The 21,097-nt window shown below is 37.8% G+C and overlaps 2 protein-coding genes across 3 annotated transcripts in view; one reads left to right on the top strand and one right to left on the bottom strand.

Annotated features, from left to right (window-relative positions):
* Positions 1-20,889, top strand: part of PSMD1 (proteasome 26S subunit, non-ATPase 1) — a 51,818-nt gene extending 30,929 nt beyond the window's left edge. The window contains exons 17-25 of the mRNA XM_075202384.1: positions 13,441-13,555; positions 13,653-13,769; positions 16,550-16,652; positions 17,130-17,299; positions 18,096-18,188; positions 18,395-18,481; positions 19,204-19,344; positions 19,916-20,070; positions 20,714-20,889. Coding sequence (XP_075058485.1) covers positions 13,441-13,555; positions 13,653-13,769; positions 16,550-16,652; positions 17,130-17,299; positions 18,096-18,188; positions 18,395-18,481; positions 19,204-19,344; positions 19,916-20,062 — 973 coding nt within the window. The 3' untranslated portion in view covers positions 20,063-20,070; positions 20,714-20,889. The remainder of the gene's footprint in view (positions 1-13,440; positions 13,556-13,652; positions 13,770-16,549; positions 16,653-17,129; positions 17,300-18,095; positions 18,189-18,394; positions 18,482-19,203; positions 19,345-19,915; positions 20,071-20,713) is intronic.
* On the bottom strand, positions 43-6,967 carry HTR2B (5-hydroxytryptamine receptor 2B). 2 transcript variants are annotated; one of them, XM_075202381.1, is made up of 4 exons: positions 6,677-6,967; positions 5,513-6,261; positions 2,583-2,783; positions 43-1,200 (listed from the first exon to the last, which is right to left on the bottom strand). In XM_075202381.1, exons 2-4 carry the CDS (start codon positions 5,847-5,849, stop codon positions 302-304), a joined length of 1,437 nt encoding a protein of 478 aa, XP_075058482.1. In that variant the 5' UTR covers positions 5,850-6,261; positions 6,677-6,967; the 3' UTR covers positions 43-301. The 2 variants fall into 2 exon arrangements, with proteins under 2 accessions (XP_075058482.1, XP_075058483.1); XM_075202382.1 differs by lacking the exon at positions 6,677-6,967 and having other exon boundaries at positions 5,513-6,664.
* Positions 20,890-21,097: the final 208 nt, after the last annotated feature.

The raw sequence follows: 21,097 nt of genomic DNA, 5'->3' as shown, positions 1-21,097 counted from the left end.
CAGTATTTAAATGTAAATCCCAGTAATCCCACTTGCAAGCAGTTCAGAGATCTTGGTATGATGATCTTTATTTGCTGTTCTCCAAGTGTTGATGCTTTCTAAAACATTCACACGGCCGCTGTCATACTCTACTAGTCCTTACGAAGACCTTCAATGCAGTCTGTAGTATAAAACTAGAGCGAAGAAAAAATCTAATACAAAGGAACATTTCGTTGCAAATGTAGCAATTTATAAATAATGAATGACACTACATCAGAGTATGATTAGTATTATGGTTTGCACAAGATGTTTTGTGGCTGATTTAAACGTAGCTCACTTGCTCCTCGGTCTTTCCAGCTTCGTTTTCCGTGAGTAATAAGGTGTCAAGCAAGATGGCAGAGGACTCCAGCTGAGAGTTGCGCATTCTCAGTGGACTCTGGTACATGACTGGGTTAATCCCATTTTTCATTCCATGTTTCATTATCAACTTTGAATTTTCAGCCATTGAGTTCCGGAATGATATCCGACTAGAGCAGTTTCGTAACAGGGTTACTGACCGCATACCACGGAAATTACAGGTGATGTAGCGCCCAAAGGCATCTCTGAAAGTCTTGTTAAATAGAGTATAGACTAATGGATTTACCCCAGAGGAAATATATCCAACCCACACAAAGATCTCCATTAACATCTTGATTACATCGGGGTCACAGTCATTTGGGTCACAGAGGACTGAGGCCACATTGGTAATAAAAAATGGACACCACATAAAAACAAACAGGAAAAAGACTATGCCCAAGACTTTAGAAGCCCTTTGCTCATTTGTTATGGTCTGCATGGACTTCTTACCCACACTGGAAAGCCTTCGAATGGGCATTTCATCGTTGTTGATGTGTAATACCCGATCTCTTCTGGGACCATCTAGCATGGCAACCTTCTCTGGAGAGGACCCAGGAGTCGTATCCCTCTGAAAGACTGTTGACACTGTAGACCACGTGAGACGCTGAGGGGGCTTGTTCTTGATCAGATATGCCTTTTTCCTCAGTAAGTGAATGGTCAGGAAGTAAATGACCACCATGATCGCAAATGGGACAAAAAATGCAGCCATAGAGCCATAAATAATAAAGTACTTGAAGTGCTCAGTCCGAACCAGACAGGTGTTGTATGTGTTGAAGATGGTGTTTGGTTTGAGAAGACCTTGGATCGGTATGGGAACAGCAATGCCTGAAAGAATGAAGATCATTTACTTATGTAAACTTGTATGACTTCTTTTTAAGCACTGCACTGGAGATGTTTATTTCTGTGCCTATCAAACACTTCTTGGAACACAATTCCTGGATGATGGCTAATGTGTTAAGACTACCCCAAACTACTGATTTATCTTGAAAATATGCTATAGAGTATTAAGTTCCACAGGTTAGTATTTTTTTTTTTTTTTTTTTAATAGGTGGGAAATATTTAAGCTACAAATCAAATATTTCTTATACCACAGCAAGTGTAGCTGGTTTCATTAACGATTAGTTACATGTTTCTGAAAATCGTATTTCCTGTACAGTCGTACAGCTGCCACAGGCTGATTACCAAAGCTTTATCATGCAATACCCAAGTAATCTGATCTGTAAGCTATTTCAGGCCAGAATAAATTAAAGGAAAGTGTTTCTGATCCGTTCTGCGGGGAAGCATGGGGATAGTTTTTCAGCATGTCCCAGTTATGCAGGGCACCTCCACAGCTGCAGGATTCAGAGGATCAGTGGGTTGCCATTGCTTTTCTAACTAGCAGAGTCTGTTATCAGCGAGTCTTCTGGCTCAGGATTAGGAGCAGAGTTTTGCACCTTGTGCAACATTTGTATATCCTGCAATTTACTAAAACAACTGTTCTGTAATCATACTATGCATTATCTAACTTTGTTCTGCTACTCCGTGATTGGCTATTTATCATCACTGACAGACAGAACTATAAGCTTTAATTATATGCTGCTGTCAATGTATAAAAAGGAGTATAGTATAATTAAAAGCCAAATTTAAATGGTGTTTTGAAGGCTAGGAAGAAAATGTGCCATTAGATTGAAAAAAAGTGTAAATCAATAACACAAATTTGGTATCTACATGATATGAATTTATTGCAATTCTGAGACTATTTCTAAAAACAAAGTTATAATATCAAGGTGCATCGTCTGAAACTCACATCTGTTTGTATGATGACAGAACTTAGATGTATGACAATGTGTTTATCTGCTATAAAACGGAGAATTAACTTTCATCTTTTCTCAGGCAGGCAATAACTATTTCTAATTCGGTAGACACTTTAAAAAAACAAAACTCTGCTGGGACAAATTCTTCCCCCACACTTGCAGCATTATTTGAAATCTTTTATTTCTGGGGAACGCCTTCAAACACCCACCACTTAATAATAACTCTTATATATATATATCAGATTTATATAAGACCATTTTATGAGCTGTTCTTCCAAGTTAACTTATCAAGTTAAAGTACAGTAAACAAATGTTGAGTTCGAGTATATAATGTTGCTTATTAAAATACAAACTACAACAAACTAAAACAGCGGGCAATGCTTAGAGGCATCTTTGAAGTTTTGTTTTACTTACCTGCTGATATCAGCCACACCACTGCAATCTTAACTAGTGTTTTTGCTCTGGTGTTGAATTGACTGGCTTGGATAGGTCTCTTGATGGCAATGTAGCGGTCTAAAGATATGGCACAAAGGTGTATGATGGAAGCTGTGGAAAACAGGACATCGAGAAATAGCCAAATTGCACACAGGCACTGTGGCAATGGCCAGACAGGTTCTGAAACAGATAAAGAATGTGGTCAGTTGGGCTAAAGTCACTTGATGTCTTGTTTCTTTCATATGATGCTGCTGACATGAAAAACATGGGGCTGCACCTACTATTCACCATAACGCTACAAAGCAATATATGCATGCAATGCATGCTGCACTCTCTCAAGACATAGTCACATCAAGCTTGGTTATTGTCACTCATAACTTTTTGGGTATATGGTGAAATTGTCTCCTGATCAAAGCCAATATTGGGAGAATTTGGGAACCAGTCCAATGGTGAATAGAAAAATATGACATTTTGTACTATGGTTGGTCAGTGGAGCCAAGGGATTTTAGCTGTCCATTGTAGTATGTATGCATACTGAGCACAAGGATCTGCCTATTAATATTTCTTTTTATACTGGAGCATCATGGCAAACCCTACATGCTGCAGTATTTGCATGACTGAAGCCTATTGCTCCCGAAAAAAACATGGATGTATGCTGCCTACCCTCAGTGTCTCTAGCAAAGTCCATCCAGGACAGCATGTGATAGAACTATAGCAATTGTCAACTGAAAGTCCGAAAGTGCAGACAACAGGTGCAGCAGATTCTAAAGTAGATCTCTGGAGTATAATGTTGAGTTTGAGGAATGTCCAAGATGTTTGGTGAATTGGTTTTGGACACAAATGTCTTTATCACTTTTTAAAGCATTGCTGTTAATCTTGGGGTTTGTGGGGAGCATCATAAAGAAAATGCAATAAGGTAAATGCAAGTTTGGCAGTTGTTTATATGTCTGTCTTATTTTTCATAGTTGTGTAATAATAATTTTTCAATTGTGTTTAGAGTCCGTCCCCCCCACTTTCAGGCACTGTTCTGTGCATTGTATGTTTGGTAACTTTGAAATGCTGTGGGGCTGAGATATTAGTTTTAGGTAGTAATAGGTGTTTTATGGGAATAAGTCACAACACATTCTATATGAATATACAAATAACAATATGGTAACTTTACCTAACGAAGTGAATATTGTAAACCCACTGCTCCCAAGGTTATATTCTATTTCATATATCTGTGCTTCTTTCAGATTTATATATTACTACAGCTTAGTGTTTTATACCTTTCCCCACCATTTTTATTTTGTTTATAATTTCCCCTAAGAATTGCTGTGTCTTCCAATCTGAGTTGGATATTATCTTATGAATTCCAAGTTCACCGTTTTAATGAGGGAGAGGCAGAAATGTAGGCTGCGGATTAATAAAATGTTTAAAATAACAAACCTGGCACTTGCGCTTTTTATAGCTTTGTTCTAATGACACTTTCATTGATTTATGTGCACCTTATATAATAGCTTGAAGAGGAGTTCTTGTTAATCAGTGCTTTTAAGTGTTTCCAGTTTTTCGTAGTTACAAAGGACTATGCATCCTTTGTGTACTTCCCAATACTCTGCACAATATTTTAGTAAACAAGTATTGAGTGTGGTTAGTGTATTTTATTGAGGAGAGGTTCACCTGAAGGGAAAAAAGAATATTTATTTCTTTACATATAATAGTAGATTAGGTTACAAGTTCATATTTACAGTTTGTGTTCTGCTCATATTTATCTGCCAAAGAATACATTTTTATGCAGCGGTTTTCTCGACATGGCATGATCATAAATTTCCATTTGTTCTACAGGATAAAACTTGTTGGGTTTTTTTCTCCCTTTTTGAAGCTTTTATTTTGTTTAAAGCAGGGATTTACATTTTATATCCTGTGTAATGTACCATACTCTTTACGGCTGTATGCAGTAGCAGAGAAGCACTATAGATCTCTAGCAGTTGATCCTTGATGTATATAAACATACGTGAGATCTGTATATAGAGTGCTATCCTGTTCTCGCAGTCCTCTCTTGGTCAGTGTGTGGATGAGTACTATAAACGTTAATACATTGATTTTTGTATGTACATTTAAAGAGTTCCTTACTTTTAAAAACCTCTGCTGCTAAATGAGTTAACTTCAACATATGACAAAGGCCTTAACCCTATATGGAGGCTGGTCATGTTTTCACTTGTTTAGCTGATTTAAGTTTAACTAAAATCTTTACTGGGAGGTGTTCATTTTTGCCTTTCCTTTGTGTAAAACTGAAAATATAGATGTGTACTTATAGGAATATTTGTTTGCCTTCTATCCCTGTATAATGTATTTATTTTAAGCCGTTTCCTGATAGTTAGGAGACTCGTGCTGTATTTCATAATTTATTTATATTGTGTATCGGATATACATATTTATTTTAATAGAGCATGATGCTCAAAAATGTTACATTCAGAATACATATTTGCCCTGAATACAGACCACATAATGCATACCTTTTAAATATAGTTAGTAAGAATAGGATTCTGCTTTTGAGTATATGTGAGTACTAGTATGGTTAATATGTGTATATATAAAAATTTAATTTTTTTTTTTTTCTAAGTTGTATTCTTCTAATTTTATAATGTGAACACATTCTGGTTGTTATCACTACATCCATCATGTCTCATTTGAAGTTTTTATAAACTTCACGTAAAACTGTATGATACCAGTCTTGGTTAAGGACTAAACAGTTACATTACTTGCATTCTAACCTCGAAAAACTTCACTGAGGGTTATAATCTTGATGAAATCCCAGTTCATCTGTACATAATGTATTATTTTCCCAAAGCAGCCTCTTCAGTACTACAATTAATAGTGATATTCTCTTCAGTTCTGAACGGATTAAAGGGACATTCTCTGATACTTACTGAATATAATGGTGAGGAGTGCGACTGGCATCACAAATATTCCAACCAGCAGGTCTGCCACAGCCAGCGACATTAGGAAGTAGTTGGTGGCATTCTGTAGTTTCTTCTCTAGTGATATTGCCAAGATTACCAGAATGTTACCTCCAATTGTGGGCACAATGACCATAAGGGTGAGAAGTGCAAGCCAGCATTTCGGAGGTGCAGTGTCTGTCCTGGTGTCGTTTAAGATGCTAGTAGTATAAGAGTGGTTGAGCTCTGGCATTTCTTGCCAGAGAACAGAGCCAGGTTCGGAAAGTGCTCCAGCTAACCTGGGGTATGTCAAAACTGCTTCTTGCATGTCCCATTCACTTAGCCATTACGATTATCTTGTTTTTCTTACCCATATTATTGACACTCAGTTTGTATCCATTATTGCTTGTGCTCAAGAGATTTCCAACTCTTTGCTATGCCTCTGCAAAGGTCCATGGTGTGGGTTTGACTCCAATAACAGATGAGATATTAAACTTGTGAATTAATCTGTTTGGGTTTTTGCAGATGAGCTGCTCTTCTCATGTAACACAATGAGGATACTCCACTTGCTTCGTCGTCCTCTAATCACCAGCCTTCGCCATCCTTTCTCCTGCCACACAAGGAGTGTCTTGATTTTGTGTGTGTGGGAGCTATTTGCTTAACCCCTCTGCTGCCAAAGGTATTGCTTGAAATATCCAATAAGTATCGGCATATGAAACAGTCAAATCTCTTGTATTTGTCTAGATAAGGCAGAAAAGGTGTATATATCTATAGTTTCAAAAAGCTTTTAAGAGTATCCATGTTTTAATATTTAAATGCCATGCTCATCCCTTGTAATGAGGCAGATGAGGGATTTGCTTAATTTAAACCCATCTGTTTTGACCAAGCTTGCCTGTGTAACTCTGCTCCCCCCTCAAGGGTGGGTATTATCTGCTAGTAACCTAACCCCAGCATCAATCTTTAACTCTTCATTTTAGATGACATTGCTTCAGTAGGTCCCATTAGAAATATTTTCACATTCTGGCAATATAGTGTTTAATTGAAATATGTCATTTAAAATTAGTGACCCTCCCCCTTAAGTGCAGTATTCCGTAGAAATTACCTTCTATTTTATGCCACTTTAATATAAAGGGTTGTCCTAGTTTTTGTACTCACCAGGAACTGTTCAACTGCATTCTGTGAAAACTTTGTATGATGTTATTGTGAGCCGTGCCTTGTTACCATTTTGTATATAATAGATTCCTTGCAGTTTACTTTCCACTTCTTTAAACTGAAGTATGCTCACTTCTTGTTTTCTTTCCATGCATTCGATTGATCACTGCTCCCACACCACATCTCTGTGCCCCATGGATACATAGTCGGTCTTCAGGAACTGTGTGTATATTGCATCTGCACTCCCGCATTGAAGCACTCAGTCTCCTTAAGAAAATCTAACGGAGGTTGAGAGCTGGAGGTCAGCCAGAAGACAGACTTTATTTTTTTTTAATTTTTTTGTTCCCCCCTCCCTTTTTTTCCCTCCTGTCCCTCCCACCCAGCTGCACCCTTGGGGGGCTTCACTGCCAGTTACTGACAACACAGACCCCCCCAACCTCCGTTTTAACAGGAGGGAGTCATTTAACACATTGTATTCTAGAAAATAGATTGCAGCACTCAATCAGCTAATTAAAAATATATACTTTAGTGCCATTTCAATAGATCCTTGTTTCTGTAAGTTTCCAGTTTCCATTGCTTTGCCCCTCTCACTCTTGCTGCTTTTTTTCCCTAGGTAGAATGTCAGATTGCTGCATTAGCTAGTTTATTGATATTAATTTTGGTTCAAACACAAGGAAAATATTATGTAGTTTGTTAATTTATTTTAGTTTGCTGTTTTTCAGCTAAACATAATCATGATCAATACACAATAAATATTATATTTAACATAAGGTCCAATTACCTTGAGATGAAATAAGTAAGGACCATTGTACTGATTATTTGTAGGGTCAATACTCCTGGACCATATGAATATTGCTATGTCTTAAGAGTCTGGAGAATTTCACGTGCAGATATTGTATACACAGGACAGGCAGTGCATATACCGCTTCAGTCATAATGAACTTTTTTTCATAGTTGCACAGACACATCCCACACATTAACCCTTTGGTGACCTATTTTAACCCCTTCAATATGTAAAGCCTGTCTAGGACACCTTCCTGTATATGCTTCATTGCATAGGAAGTTTTACTGGTCACAAACCCTACAAACAGTGAGTGTGTTTATTTCCCTTATACATAGAACAGAGCTGCATACATTCTTGTGAAGAAATATAGAAATGTTATTTCCCATAAACTTAACGTTAGAGGTTACGACATATGATGGAACACATAAGGTGATGCCTTGCACGGCTTACAGCAAGACTAGCTACATATACTGTTGTATAATCAAAACACCCCCCTCCTTCAGCCTGTAAATCGCTGGCCATATATTTTCTCATATATGCAGTCAGGATGGCTGAGCATCATAGGAAATTTAGTTCTTCTGCAATACAAATTGTCTTATGTAGATGTATGTCTAGATAAGGCATTTTAATTGCACTGCCTTCAGGTGAAATACTAAGATTTGGTTTTATTATATTCATGTTATTCCTGCTTCTCTGTTGAGGTGATTGTGGCAATATTGGTTTAAAAAAATATTTTTCTTTGGACTGTTTTATGGTTGAAAAACAAGATTTGAACGCATTGCCTCCACCACCATGCTATCTGACTGACTTAAGGTGTTTGGACTAAAAAGATGTTCACATCACTATTACTATTGAAACCCAAAGGTGTTGTGTTTGTGGTTGGGCTTTGGCAAAAGTCTACACAGGTCCTGTCCCTGAAGATTGAAAATCCACTGGGACATGCTAGATGTACTCAGCCTGCAGTAATAAATGGTACAGTTATTTTTGCAAAAATGATCTGCGTTACACACTTAATTGCTCTCTTGCACTCTGTGTGTGTGTATATGTATGTGTATGTGTATATATATATATATATATATATGTGTGTGTGTGTATATATATATATATATATATATATATATATATATATATATATATATATATATATATATATATATATATATATATAATATATATATACACACATACACACACACATACACACACACACACACACACACACACTATGTATATTAGTGTGTGTTCTTCATTGACAATTTGCTAAAACTCTGGGCTAGAATTATAATGTTTATTTTAAATGTTTGGAGTTCCCAGTTAGGCAGTTACACATTTCTTACTTAACTGTGTACAGTTAAGTTATGCATTACTTTTAGAGTTCTTTAATCAACTCTTGTAGTCTGGGATGGTGTAAATGTAGTTTTATATACAAATAAAGGAAAATGGATCAGTTAAAACTTTCTTAGCTAATGTGCATTCTTTCCAAACTGATGTTCCTTACTGTGCTTATTTAGATAGGTGTTCTTAATCTTATGTTTAATTTTGAGGCATGGCGGCTTGGCAGACCTGATATAGTTTAGATTATAATTAGAATCAACATTTAAAAGAAAATGTATTTTTGCTTTTAAAGCTGTATGAAATTCTGTTCTGAGTAGTTGTCACTTCTATGCTCAGTCATGAACCAAAGATGTCCAGTTGACTGATAAATGGTTCTTTTATACTATAAGACTATCTCTTGTTAATAGTATGTAAATGTTGTTCAGCTCAATAAGTTTGCTTCTTTTGTCTTCCAAGATCTAGTAGCTTGTTAACACACAAGTTATGCCGCTGTGGAATCGGTTGTCTCAATACAACACAACGCAGTGTAGGTGGCTGTTCACACATCTTTTAATAACTACTGATCACAATGGCCAAATGTCACATGCATTAAGTATATGGACTAACGATATTTATAATACAAAAATGTATTTTATACTTTTATGTTAAAATAAAACGTAGAAACTAGTGTTGCCTCCTTTTTAAGTAGTTGAGCCTATATCTAAAGCTATGGTAAATTGTTTTGCTTATGGTACCATCTAAAAATGAAAGAGCTCTGTTTTACTGGCCATACATCTGGATTGGTTGGCATTGTCCCTTGCTTTATACTCTCGCCCTTTGTCCATGGACATTTAAAATATCAATTTTAATAGGTCTGTTGTTTTTGGTAACAAATTGTAAATATACTGTGCCCCTATTATCTAATTGTACTCTTAAATCATTTCTGCAACAAGCCCAGATTGCTGAATCCTTGTCAGCTAGTGGCAGCCTCAGCCGATTACATTTGTGCAGTATACAGTGTAACTTAAATCATGCGCTGTAATAAGAACCAGTGGAGAGACCCACCAGAGCCTGCTCTTCTATCCCCTGCTGAGCACTGTTTTCTGTTCCTGGCTGGAGTTGACACTGTATATTTTTGTTGTACGGTTCTGAACACAAACACAATCAGTGCTCTAATAATGTGTGGCATTATAGCAGTCTATCAGATCTCGGGCGGTAACGAGAGGGGAGTAACTTTCACAGGAATCCAAGGAAATTAGTGAGTCTTGGTGAGTGTTGAAATGTTTCTTGAGAGACTCAAAGTGCAGTCTGTTACAGAAGTAACTCCTGTGTTGTTAGATGGAATGTGTATTCATTTATATGTATAATTTATGTATGAATAGAATGCTAATCATGATAGTCATTCATTTATTTTGCCATTTTAATTGCAAATATACTTGAAAATGTATATAAATGTATTTTTATGTGCACATTGCAACATGGATTACAAGGTACTTTTTACAGTTGTGCATTACTATTAATGGAAAATGCTGTTTTACTATCCATTCAACTGTTTACCTGAGTGAGGTCTTCTATATGTTTTACATTTGTCTTTTCATTTAGGTTTTTGACCTATTTTGCCATATGTATTGTATTTGTTTAATGGGATCATTTATAATGTATAACATTATAACATGTATGACATCCAGATTAGCTGCTTGCCTAAGCATTCACAGTGTGCCACAGTTTTATATATTTATCTACAGCTGATTTATATTTATCTACAGCTGATTCCCACCTAGTATAGTGTGTATGTATGTGTATATATGTATGCATGTTTTTTTTGGTTGTAAACAATTGTTTGAATGCTAGAAGGAAACCTTGCCACAACACGACAAAACAACAAATCTTATTTTCTAAATAGCATTTTTGGTCGATTTACCAAATAATTTGCTAATATATGAAAACTGCTACACATTACAAATTGCAACACTGGGTGACCCTGCTAGTTACTACACATAAAGCTGCTCTAAGCAAAAACATATTTAAGTTAATCTTGCCTAGCACATTCTAGATGTAGGTTTGTCCTATGTATGTACACAGGGGAAGGGGGGGTTATGTCTGTGTTCAGATTGCCCGCTCATTTTCTGTTTTCCAAACTGACTGAGCCCAAAAGCCACTTGTGTCCCTCTGAGCCTTAGCCAGCGGCCCCCAGCTCCTCCTTATTTTATGTGCCGTCAGTCTTATGGCCAAGCTTAACCCGCCTGGCGTGTCATAGAACAGAGAATAAGCCTAAACTTGATCTTATTCTTTGCCCAGAGCGCCAACTTCCACCTCACATGACTTCTGCTGCACACAGCTTGGAGGTGACGAGGGTCCAGCAGCACACCGAAGATCAGAGGAGGAGAGCTGTGCTTTCTGCTATTCATTATAGCATGGACATTTTTAGGCAGGCCCAGTTATGCATCAACTCAACTGCAAAATTGCCTATTTTTTGTTCTACTTATACATGTGAACAGGCATTCCCTATCATGAAACACTTTAAAAACAACTAGCGCAACAGGTTGAAGTTTAGATACCTCTCTGTAGAATTGTGTTAATCCTGATAAGCCTTACTCTTAACTTTCAAAAGCTGATGGACAGCCTGCTCACCCATTAGTCACATTAAATTGTCAGATTTGTTGGTTATCTTCAACATTTATTTATATAGCGTCGGCAAATTCCGTAGCGCTTTAAAATTGGGAACAAACATTAACAAGACAATACTGGGTAATACATACAGACAGAGAGAGAGGTGTAAGAGAACCCTGCTTACAATCTATGCGTTATCGTTTGTAAGACTCATTTGTCTTACATTAAAATGCCTGCTGATATGTTACAGGTTTGTGACTTTTTTTTTTTTAATTCAGTGAATTGTTCTAATTTTATTACTAAGATTAAGGGTATTGTGTGGCCCTTGTGAAAGTTAGAGGGCCACACAATAATGGGCCCTTAAAGTTTATTAAGTTACTCATCACTGCTTTAAGTCATGTAAAGCTTTCCTAGTGGCTCGTAACACACAAGTTGTGTAAGAAACTACATAAATAAAATTACTCATTCATCTTGTAATTGGACAAATACGAACAGATACAAGTAGAATAAATATAGTCTGCTTTAGATGAGAGCTTGTGGGATCGGAATAAGTTTCCTTGGGACTTTTTGCTGAATATTATCAGTACATGCTATCTCCTTTGTTTAAATATGACATAAAAAATGGGCAAGGTCTAAACAGCCAGCATTGTAATGCTCAGGACAGATAATTAATATTGCATGACTAATGTGGCCCTGCACAGGCTACCTTGTGGAGAACAGTAGTGCTGTGCTTGAGCAAAGTTTTGTAGTGATTTAGGTCATGGGTCTTTATAAATTGAGGGTGCCAGTATTCAGCATTTGGCAGTGCATAGTCTTAACTATAAGGGTGTAATTCTGCTGCATTAGAGGGAAACCTAATGTTCTAAGTGCCACCTCTTATATGGGTGGAATGATAAGCTGTAAATACTATCACTTCTGTGTCCATCTGTATAAGAATGTGTTGTAGTTCATAGAAAATTAACAAACTTCACTACATAATTGTATCAGTGGATCAGCATGTTTGGATCTATTGCTATATATGGGCTTTAGCAGCACTAGGTTTTACTCACTATACACTAGTAACCTTTGACACTGATACAACTATGTAAGTTATATGAACTACACAGTAAATACAAACAGAGTTTGGTAAAAGAATTTGTTTTGCTTGGAGTTTAAAGATGCCACAATATACAGAATACATTGCATCGCTCACTATTCTTAATAGATGTTTTAATTATTACCCTGAGAATGGACAATACATTTTTATTTAGGTCCATGACCTTTTATTCCCAGATTTGTTAACTGGGAAAGTATTTTTAAATATCTGTTGTGGTTAATATTAATGCAGTATGTTGCATAGAGATATGACTCTAAGTCTTGTGCAATATGTAACTCTTATTTTTTTGTTCTTTCATATTGGCTAAACTGAACTTGACACCACAAAGAATGATTATATTCTGGTTCTGACAGCTTTTACTTATCATAGCTGTGTAAGGTATATTCTGCTTTGTGAATGGTGACAGGTAGTATGTGCTGCTCATCAGTGGACTGTCGCCACTACTTGCTTTGTTTATATTCTTGCACAACACTACTGTGTTAATGCAGCTGGATATTTCATTTAAAAGAAAAAAAACAAAACCCTTCAAGAAGCCTCTGCAGGATCTGCTGTACTTCCATGTTCTAGTGGTACAATGAAAACCTAAACTACTTTTCTCTCACTGGGACAGTTCGGTTATCCACAAAAAAAATCAACAGCTCCATAAGTGCCATATCCTTACACTTTGTGAGCAAATGAGTTTATTTTCAGCAGATAATATTGATACCCTAGGAATACACTGACGTATTACATTATTATATTTGACCAAGGAATTGGCTAGTTTAATGCAGTTATAGGCAACTGATGGCTTTTCAAAGGCTACAGTGTACGCTAGTCCTGCCACAGATTGCCTACCCTTGGTTTAATGAGATTCTAGTCCGTGCTCAAGTTGAAACTTTTTTATATTTGCCTTATTCCTTTTGAAATGTCTTTTTTTTGTTTTTGTTTTTTATAACTTTCTTGTGACTTTCTTTCCTCCTGTAGAACACCAGAGCAATGTCCAAGTGTGGTGTCTCTGCTCTCTGAGAGCTACAACCCTCATGTGAGATATGGAGCTGCCATGGCCCTGGGTATCTGCTGCTCTGGCACTGGGAACAAGGTGAGAAGCATATAGCCTTCCCCACAGAATATGTAGTAATATGTGCATGGAAATAGGGTTATGGGTTTGCAATCTAATGCCCTGATTTCTGTTCCAGGAAGCCATTAACCTCCTGGAGCCAATGACGAATGACCCTGTAAATTATGTGCGCCAGGGTGCACTCATCTCATCTGCTTTGATTATGATCCAGCAGACTGAAATTACCTGCCCCAAGGTGAGTGAAGAGGTTTTCTTCAAAGAAATGTGTCCCAAGGCCCCTTCTCAACACAAAACATGACTTTAATTTTCTCACCAACCTGTTGTTTCCTTACCATTTTCACCCATGCTTGTGTGCACACAGGCACATATACACACTGCTCATCTTGGCTTATTCCACATGGTTCAAGTGACTTGCCTTGCTTATGTGCTTCTGTCAAATATTATATAATTTATATGTACGGTATATAGAATTAAAGATGGGATACGTTTTTTTTTTGTTTTTTTTTAATGCATTTTATTTGGCTAAACGGTGCACGTTTTTTTGGAAGCTGTAGTCATCTCTGTAGCTTTTCTCTCAATGGCTGACCGCTTTTCAGCTTGCTATCACTATTTGTCCTATTCGTTTTGTATTTTACCTGGGTGGACTAAAGTCTTGCTGATTGAATGGAGCAAAAGACTGAGACCTAGCTGATGTGCAAGGCTCTTGTAGAAACACAGGTGACCTGGACATACAGTGATTTCTGTCAGTAAAACAGAAGATCATTACTATGAAATTTTAGTATTGTAGCATTCATTACACAACACACCCCTACATTTAAAAGTACAATACACAAACTGTGGGCATAGTGGCTGCTGGATCCTTGGGCACTTTCATATGTAGTGTTGAAATTGAAGCTCCTCCCCCTCTATACCCTATTTGCTACATTCTAACCCTCAGTCTTAGGTGTATGTAAGAGCTAGGCGCATTTTTCATTTATTTATTTTGAGAAAACTGACTCACTCAATCTTGGGTGTCGTGGCAAGAGGCCTCTGCTGATCAGCTGTGCCGCGTGACCACCTGGTCTTCGGTACACTTCACAAATTCTACAAATTTAATACTTTTGCCTCAAAGGATGTCTTTTTTGGACATAAGCTGATGCACCCTGTGGCTGCTAAGCGTACCCTCCCTTAGGGACAGCTTTAGGACGTCCCCATGAATGACAGGGAAAATTGGATATTTGTACCAACATTAAATTATTTTCTCTGAATCCAATGCGATACGCTGGGCGCCCTTCCTTTTCACTCTTTTGTTTTTGTTCCATTCTGGTTCTTGTTTCACTATTTTCCTTGTTAGGATTGGGTTTTCATGGGAGAATGTTGTTTTCTCCTCTTCCTCTTGTTCTGTACCCCTGTTTCTGCCCTTTGGGACTTTGTTAGACAAGTATTATTAGTTGGAATGTAGCCAATGGAGTATAGAGTAGGAGGAGCTTCAATTTAAGCACTGAATTTGAAAGTACCCACATTCTCCAGTCTCCCACAAATGGTCTCTGAGAAATAGATTTTACTGGAAGTACAAAAATCCCATTTCATGTTAGTGTGTCTTTAACTTTTCTACCCTGGCCATTAATATCAGCATGCCCTACTTCCCCAACTCCCTATCACATTATTCTAAGAGCATCCAGTTGCTGAAATTCTCTAACTTTAGAGCTACATCTTTCTTACTTCATAAAATGGTTAATACACACACAAGCCCTTGTTAGATTTGTTCATCTATTTACTTCTTACCCTGTAATTTTGGAACCTCTTACAACCTGACCATGTCTCAGTTTGACCAAAACACACAATGTGAAGCAGTCTGCTTAAGAATCCACATGGATTTAGCAGATTTTAATGAGCCGTGGCAGGGGAGGCACATGGGTTACGTCTTGTAGCACCCTACAACACAGGCGTTGATGCTGCTTGTGTACTTTGTAAACTCCCCCCTCCCACCCTTCATAAATATTAGTCTGCCATGCTTGTAACAGCTGATAATATAGTACATTTATTCCCAGTACATTTTGCCCCCATATACTGCCTTGTACACAGATTGTCTCCCCACTTTGGTATGCAACTCTCTCCAGAGTGTTCCACCTGGGAGAACTCCACATTGAAATAAAATAAACAGTCTATAAAAGAGATAATAAAGTCTGTGTGTGTACAGTTGGATCCATGTACAGAGCAGAACCTGTATAGTGACTCAAACCCGACGCTCAGACTTCCTCCTGGAAGAACCATCAGTCACTAAGTGCATGGAAAGCTGAAGTGAGGCACAGCTCTTATGTCCTAATACTACTTTGCTGCAACTGCTTGGAAAGGCTCGTTTTGGATTATCAAAAAAAAAGCTGTTAGCCCTGTATTGGCTTGTTTACTTTTGTAATAGCCAGTCTCCATGTGTTTGCTTATTGACTTTATTTTGGCGCTAAGCATTAGCATGATTAACCAGCAGTTCGGGGATTTGCCCGGAAGATTTTATACCACGGTTTGACTTGTCAGTGTGCCATAACAAGCTACAAGCCTGACGATGCCCATGATCAACATCCTGAACATGGCCCTTCGAGCAGGCAGGCGCCAGTGGCGCATTAGGTCTGCTGTGCATCTGCCTCATTGTAGTCTTGCTTCCTGAAGATATGATTATTATTCAGGCTGTACAATGTGCTGTGAGCTGTCACTGTCCCCAAAGGCGTGGTTAGTGCTCACACCAGTTCTTAATACCGTTCCGTTTGAGATGTGTAATTTTGCACAGAAACTAGAAGCATGTAAGTTGCTGACTAGATTGGGTTTTTATTCAAAATAACATTTAAGCTGCTGCTTAGTGACTGTGTATGAAACCTTGCCAAACCAAGCGTATTTTGAATTCTTGAAAGCTGAGGCGTTTTCCACTTACCTGCAGAGAGAGAGGGAGATATTAAATCTAGATATGTGTATGAGTGTGTGCAGAACTTATTTTTTTTCCTTTTTGCAATTTTCTAATAACCGATTGACCATTTCTTTTTACAGGTCAGTCAGTTTCGTCAGCTATATTCCAAAGTGATTAATGACAAACATGATGACGTGATGGCAAAGTTTGGTGCCATACTGGCACAGGGAATACTTGATGCAGGTTAGTGGTAACGTATCACTGTACATATATTGTCTTTCCCAAATCTAGTTGTATTTCTAGTGTATTGTTGACTCACTGAAGCCATTCAGCTAGTATTGGTCAGTGAATGTAGCAGGAAGCCATACGGAATCCAAAGGGTTATCCTTGTTGGGGGAATGTCACTGTATATATTACTTTTCTCTAGAAGCCAAAGGATAATGGTTTTATAATGATATTAGATGACTGCACCTGGCCCCATGGCGGTAATGACCCTGCCTGCTGCCCTCTTCACCCTGCACAGACGGGAAGATGGCCTGGTCTTAGACACTTGTTTAACCATTCAGCTGCCATCACAGCTGTAGACTGACTGCATTATTTTAATCCTAATGCCTTAATGCAGAGCAACACAAGTTGTGTATCTTACTGTGTAAAAATCAAAATCATGAAGCTGTACTCATCTATGTAGCTTTTTAATACAGTATACTTTCTCTTGTGCAGGAGGGCACAACGTGACCATTTCATTGCAGTCCCGCACTGGTCACACTCACATGCCTTCTGTGGTAGGAGTCCTGGTGTTTACCCAGTTCTGGTTCTGGTTCCCACTCTCACACTTCCTGTCTTTATCTTTTACTCCAACCTGTGTCATCGGTCTCAACAAGGATCTTAAGGTGCGTACACTCTGCTCTCTCTAAAATATAAGGTCTACAGCCTGTGTGTGTCTCCTGTAACTGGGTTTATGTGTAGCAATGAATGGGTTACAATAACTAACATCACAAGCCCCCCCAAACTTGAAAGAGAAAAACATAATCCTCTTACAGACCTTATGATGCAGGATCACTCACCGCTCATTAGCAGCTCATAGTAATGACGGACATCACTGTTAATGAGATTTATTAACTCTTTCCCCACTCCAGTGCCCATATAGACAGGTTCTCAGTATCTGTTGTGAAGATAAAAACAAAACATGATCTGAAAATCCTCTAGGTGTTAATAGTAGTTAAGTCATTTGATGCTAAACCTGTATAGAGATTGATTGTTGATACACAACTCAGTCTGTCAGTGGAAGGGATATCAGATGTCTCAACCCAACAATAACAGACACTGCTGCCTTAAAGCGCAATGTGTTAGTGGCCCAGACATCTGGAAGAAAATTTATCTGCAAACTAGCTCTCCTTGAATAGCCTGATATGACACCTTTGCTGTATGCATATTAGGAAATGATTCCCATCATTACTTGCCTCCCATATTTTCAGGACAGATAATTAAGTGAATAATAATTACTAGCCTCTGTTGTACTGCTAAAGTGGCGGCTTTAAGCATATAGGCTCAAGTCTGGATTCCTGTTGATGAAAATGTACATGTGCACATAGACAATTGCAAACCATTTCATTATGTGTGATGGTTCTTTGATGTTTTTTTATATTCTGGTGTGTGTGGTGCATAATGTCAGTCTACTATTTTCAGATGCCAAAAGTTCAGTATCGGTCAAACTGCAAACCCTCAACCTTTGCCTACCCTGCCCCCCTAGAAGTGCCTAAGGAGAAAGAAAAAGAAAAGGTAGGTTAAAAATATACACTGTTTATATGTGCAGAAGCACCAGCTTAGTGCCACATCTACACTATTATCCATCCCTTACTGGAAGAACAGTGCTGCAAAACATGATGTATTCAAAATATTTTTTTTACCTCATTGCAGGATATTATTATTACCATCGTAAATAACTTTGACATATCATCATGATGGTGAATACTCTCTCCTTTCAGGTCTCCACTGCCGTCCTCTCCATCACAGCCAAGGCCAAGAAGAAGGAGAAAGAGAAGGAGAAGAAAGAAGAGGAAAAAATGGAAGTGGTGAGTTTCTGCAGCTGCCTAGCATAATGAATCATATGGCATGCTGATTCTCTGGCAACAAGTAACGGTCAAGAAGATGCATGATTACAGTCTCTTACAGAGCAGCGAAAACGCCAGTGTTACTTTTTGGTATGATCTAAGTGGGTGGTACTTTTTGCATGAGATATGTGGGTGAAAGCAAATCAACCAGCACTACAAATAGGTTTCATCGAACCCTGTAAAGTAACTGCCAGCAGCACACACGAGTAATCCTTTTAAACACTTTTGTACTGTCGGCACTTTCTTCATGGTGTTCATTGAACCCTTTTGCAGTGCCAGTTGAGCTACATTAAACAAGTGGTAAATGTAGCTCATCCGAATGTACCATGAACGCATAGCAAGTGCTCATGTGTATGAGCCCTTAGTAATCTCTCAAGCATTGCCAGGTATGTTACTATAATTGATCACTGTGGCACTACCCTTGTTTTTTATTGTGCAGTAAGTGAGTAACATTGCTGAAAAGGTAAAATGATATAAAATATGTTTAAAACTGGTTCTACAGTATGGAAGATCACTGTAGTAGCTGACCCTTACAGAGTGTAAGGAGGTTTTAATACACAACTGTTTGTCATTGTAGTTTATGAAATAAATTAATAAAAATAAAAAGCTATACATAATGTTGCTGGATACTGCTTCCCACAGTGCATACTCTTTTACATTTGCATCGATGCTCTGTTTTGTAGGATGAAGCTGAGAAAAAAGAAGAGAAAAAGAAGGAGCCAGAACCCAATTTCCAGCTCCTTGAGAACCCAGCTCGAGTGATGCCAGCTCAACTCAAAGTACTTAGCATGCCAGAGGGCACCCGATATCAACCATTTAAGCCTGTGAGTACAGCTGGAATGACAGTCTGTGGGATTATGAAAACTGGTCAAAGCGGAGAGGTTAAAATGTGTTCTTCCGGGAAATAAAGTGGTAGTGGTAGAACTTAAATTAAAATGTGGTTTCTCCTATGAAAATTGGGACAGATGTGCTTTTACTTTTGACAGCTAGAATCTTGTTGTTACAAGACATTATTTTTGCATAGTTAGAGTACACCAGCTCTCAATTATTTACCCCAATTTGTAAAAAAAAATAGTCTTCACAAATCCATTTTTTTTTTAATGTCTTGATGAAGTACTGTACTAATATATAGTATTTGATGACTGAGAGAGCACAATGTTGAAGGCTAATATAGAATGCTTGTCAGTGAATGCAGGCCTTTGTGAGGAGTGTTCATTCCATAGTAGACATGGAACAGGGTCCAGCAGTTAGTGCGCTAGTAAATTAGTGTATACAGCTTCAAGTTGCTTTTAGTTTATTTTCAAACCTCCAATGTTTTTATATAGATATTGATAGTGCATATGTGTTGACTGTTCGTAATCTGTAAAGGCCATTAAACATATCCATTCTTAACAGCTTTCAATTGGCGGCATCATAATCCTCAGAGACACTAGTGAGGAAGAAGAACAGCTAGTGGAACCAGTTGCTGCTCATGGTCCAAAAATTGAGGAGGAGGAGCAAGAACCAGAACCCCCAGAGCCATTTGAATATATTGATGACTAAAAATGCAGGTACTGATTTATTTGTCTCTGAGAGAACCATTTAGTGGGCAGCAAAGTGTAGAGCTCATTCTCATAAGTAATCCTAATAAGTGTTACTACACTCATACACACTGCTTTTCTGTCACTCACACAAGGTCTGTACGTTTGCTCTCTGTAAGCTGTGTCCAATACTAGATCACTCAGTGTTCTGTCAGCCATAATGATTCGGTCAGGGGAGGATATTATATTTATCTTTCGATTTTATGTGTACACATCCTTTTATGCAATCATTTTATTTTTTTTTGTTAATGTTTACATATATGTCCACTTTGGACAGCTCTCCGTATTTGAAGCTGTCCCAATCACGACTCATTCTGTTCTGCCCTCTTCAATAGATCTTCTATTTGCTACATATTTGCTCTTAAAATGGACAACCCTTTAACAACGGCAACAACAAAAAAAACTTTTAAAAATATATTTTATTGACTCCCATAAAAGTAAAAGGTTCCCACAATTCCAAAAGCAATATACAAAGGTAGCTGAAATTTCTAAATATTTTGAGGTCTAATGTGTATGTGCATGGATATTCCCATGCAGTAAAAGCAAGATAGAATCTATAGTATTGTTGTAATTTCACTAAAGGTACTTTTAACAACTTACTCTTTCTTTGTAGGTTTCCTGTACTTTAATTTGTGATATCAGAATGAGTGTCGCTGCCAGCAACATCACCAAGCTGCATATTAAATGTCTGCCATCCTGTGTGCTGTATCTAGTCCTCATGAACCCTGGATTCACTGTTACTGATCACACTGGTCTGGCCTGTTTTCAAATAAAAATATGGAAAACAAATGCGTATTTGCTTTGTGCCAATTTTTTTTTTTTAATTACACCAGACAAAAAATGTTGCATTCAGTAGAAGTGTTTTTAAGGAAAACTTGATTTGTAAAATTCCATGTTTTGGTCAGAATTGCCCCCTCAGACAGATTATGATGGCAGGGGATGAGATTTTTTTCCACAGGGTTGCTATTTGTCATGTTTTGACACTTTTGATGTGACG

The sequence above is a fragment of the Mixophyes fleayi genome, chromosome 3 (assembly GCF_038048845.1).
Source record: "Mixophyes fleayi isolate aMixFle1 chromosome 3, aMixFle1.hap1, whole genome shotgun sequence".
NCBI lineage: Eukaryota > Metazoa > Chordata > Amphibia > Anura > Limnodynastidae > Mixophyes > Mixophyes fleayi.
This window is presented reverse-complemented; position numbering and strand designations above follow the sequence as displayed.

Bases quoted from the DNA above. Each gene is read 5' to 3' on its own strand.
- HTR2B (XM_075202381.1), bottom strand. From the start codon at position 5,849: ATGCAAGAAGCAGTTTTGACATACCCCAGGTTAGCTGGAGCACTTTCC. The intron at 2,784-5,512 runs GTAAGTATCAGA...TATCTGTTTCAG, and splicing joins ACTCCTCACCATTATATTCA to AACCTGTCTGGCCATTGCCA. The intron at 1,201-2,582 runs GTAAGTAAAACA...TCATTCTTTCAG, and splicing joins GGTGTGGCTGATATCAGCAG to GCATTGCTGTTCCCATACCG.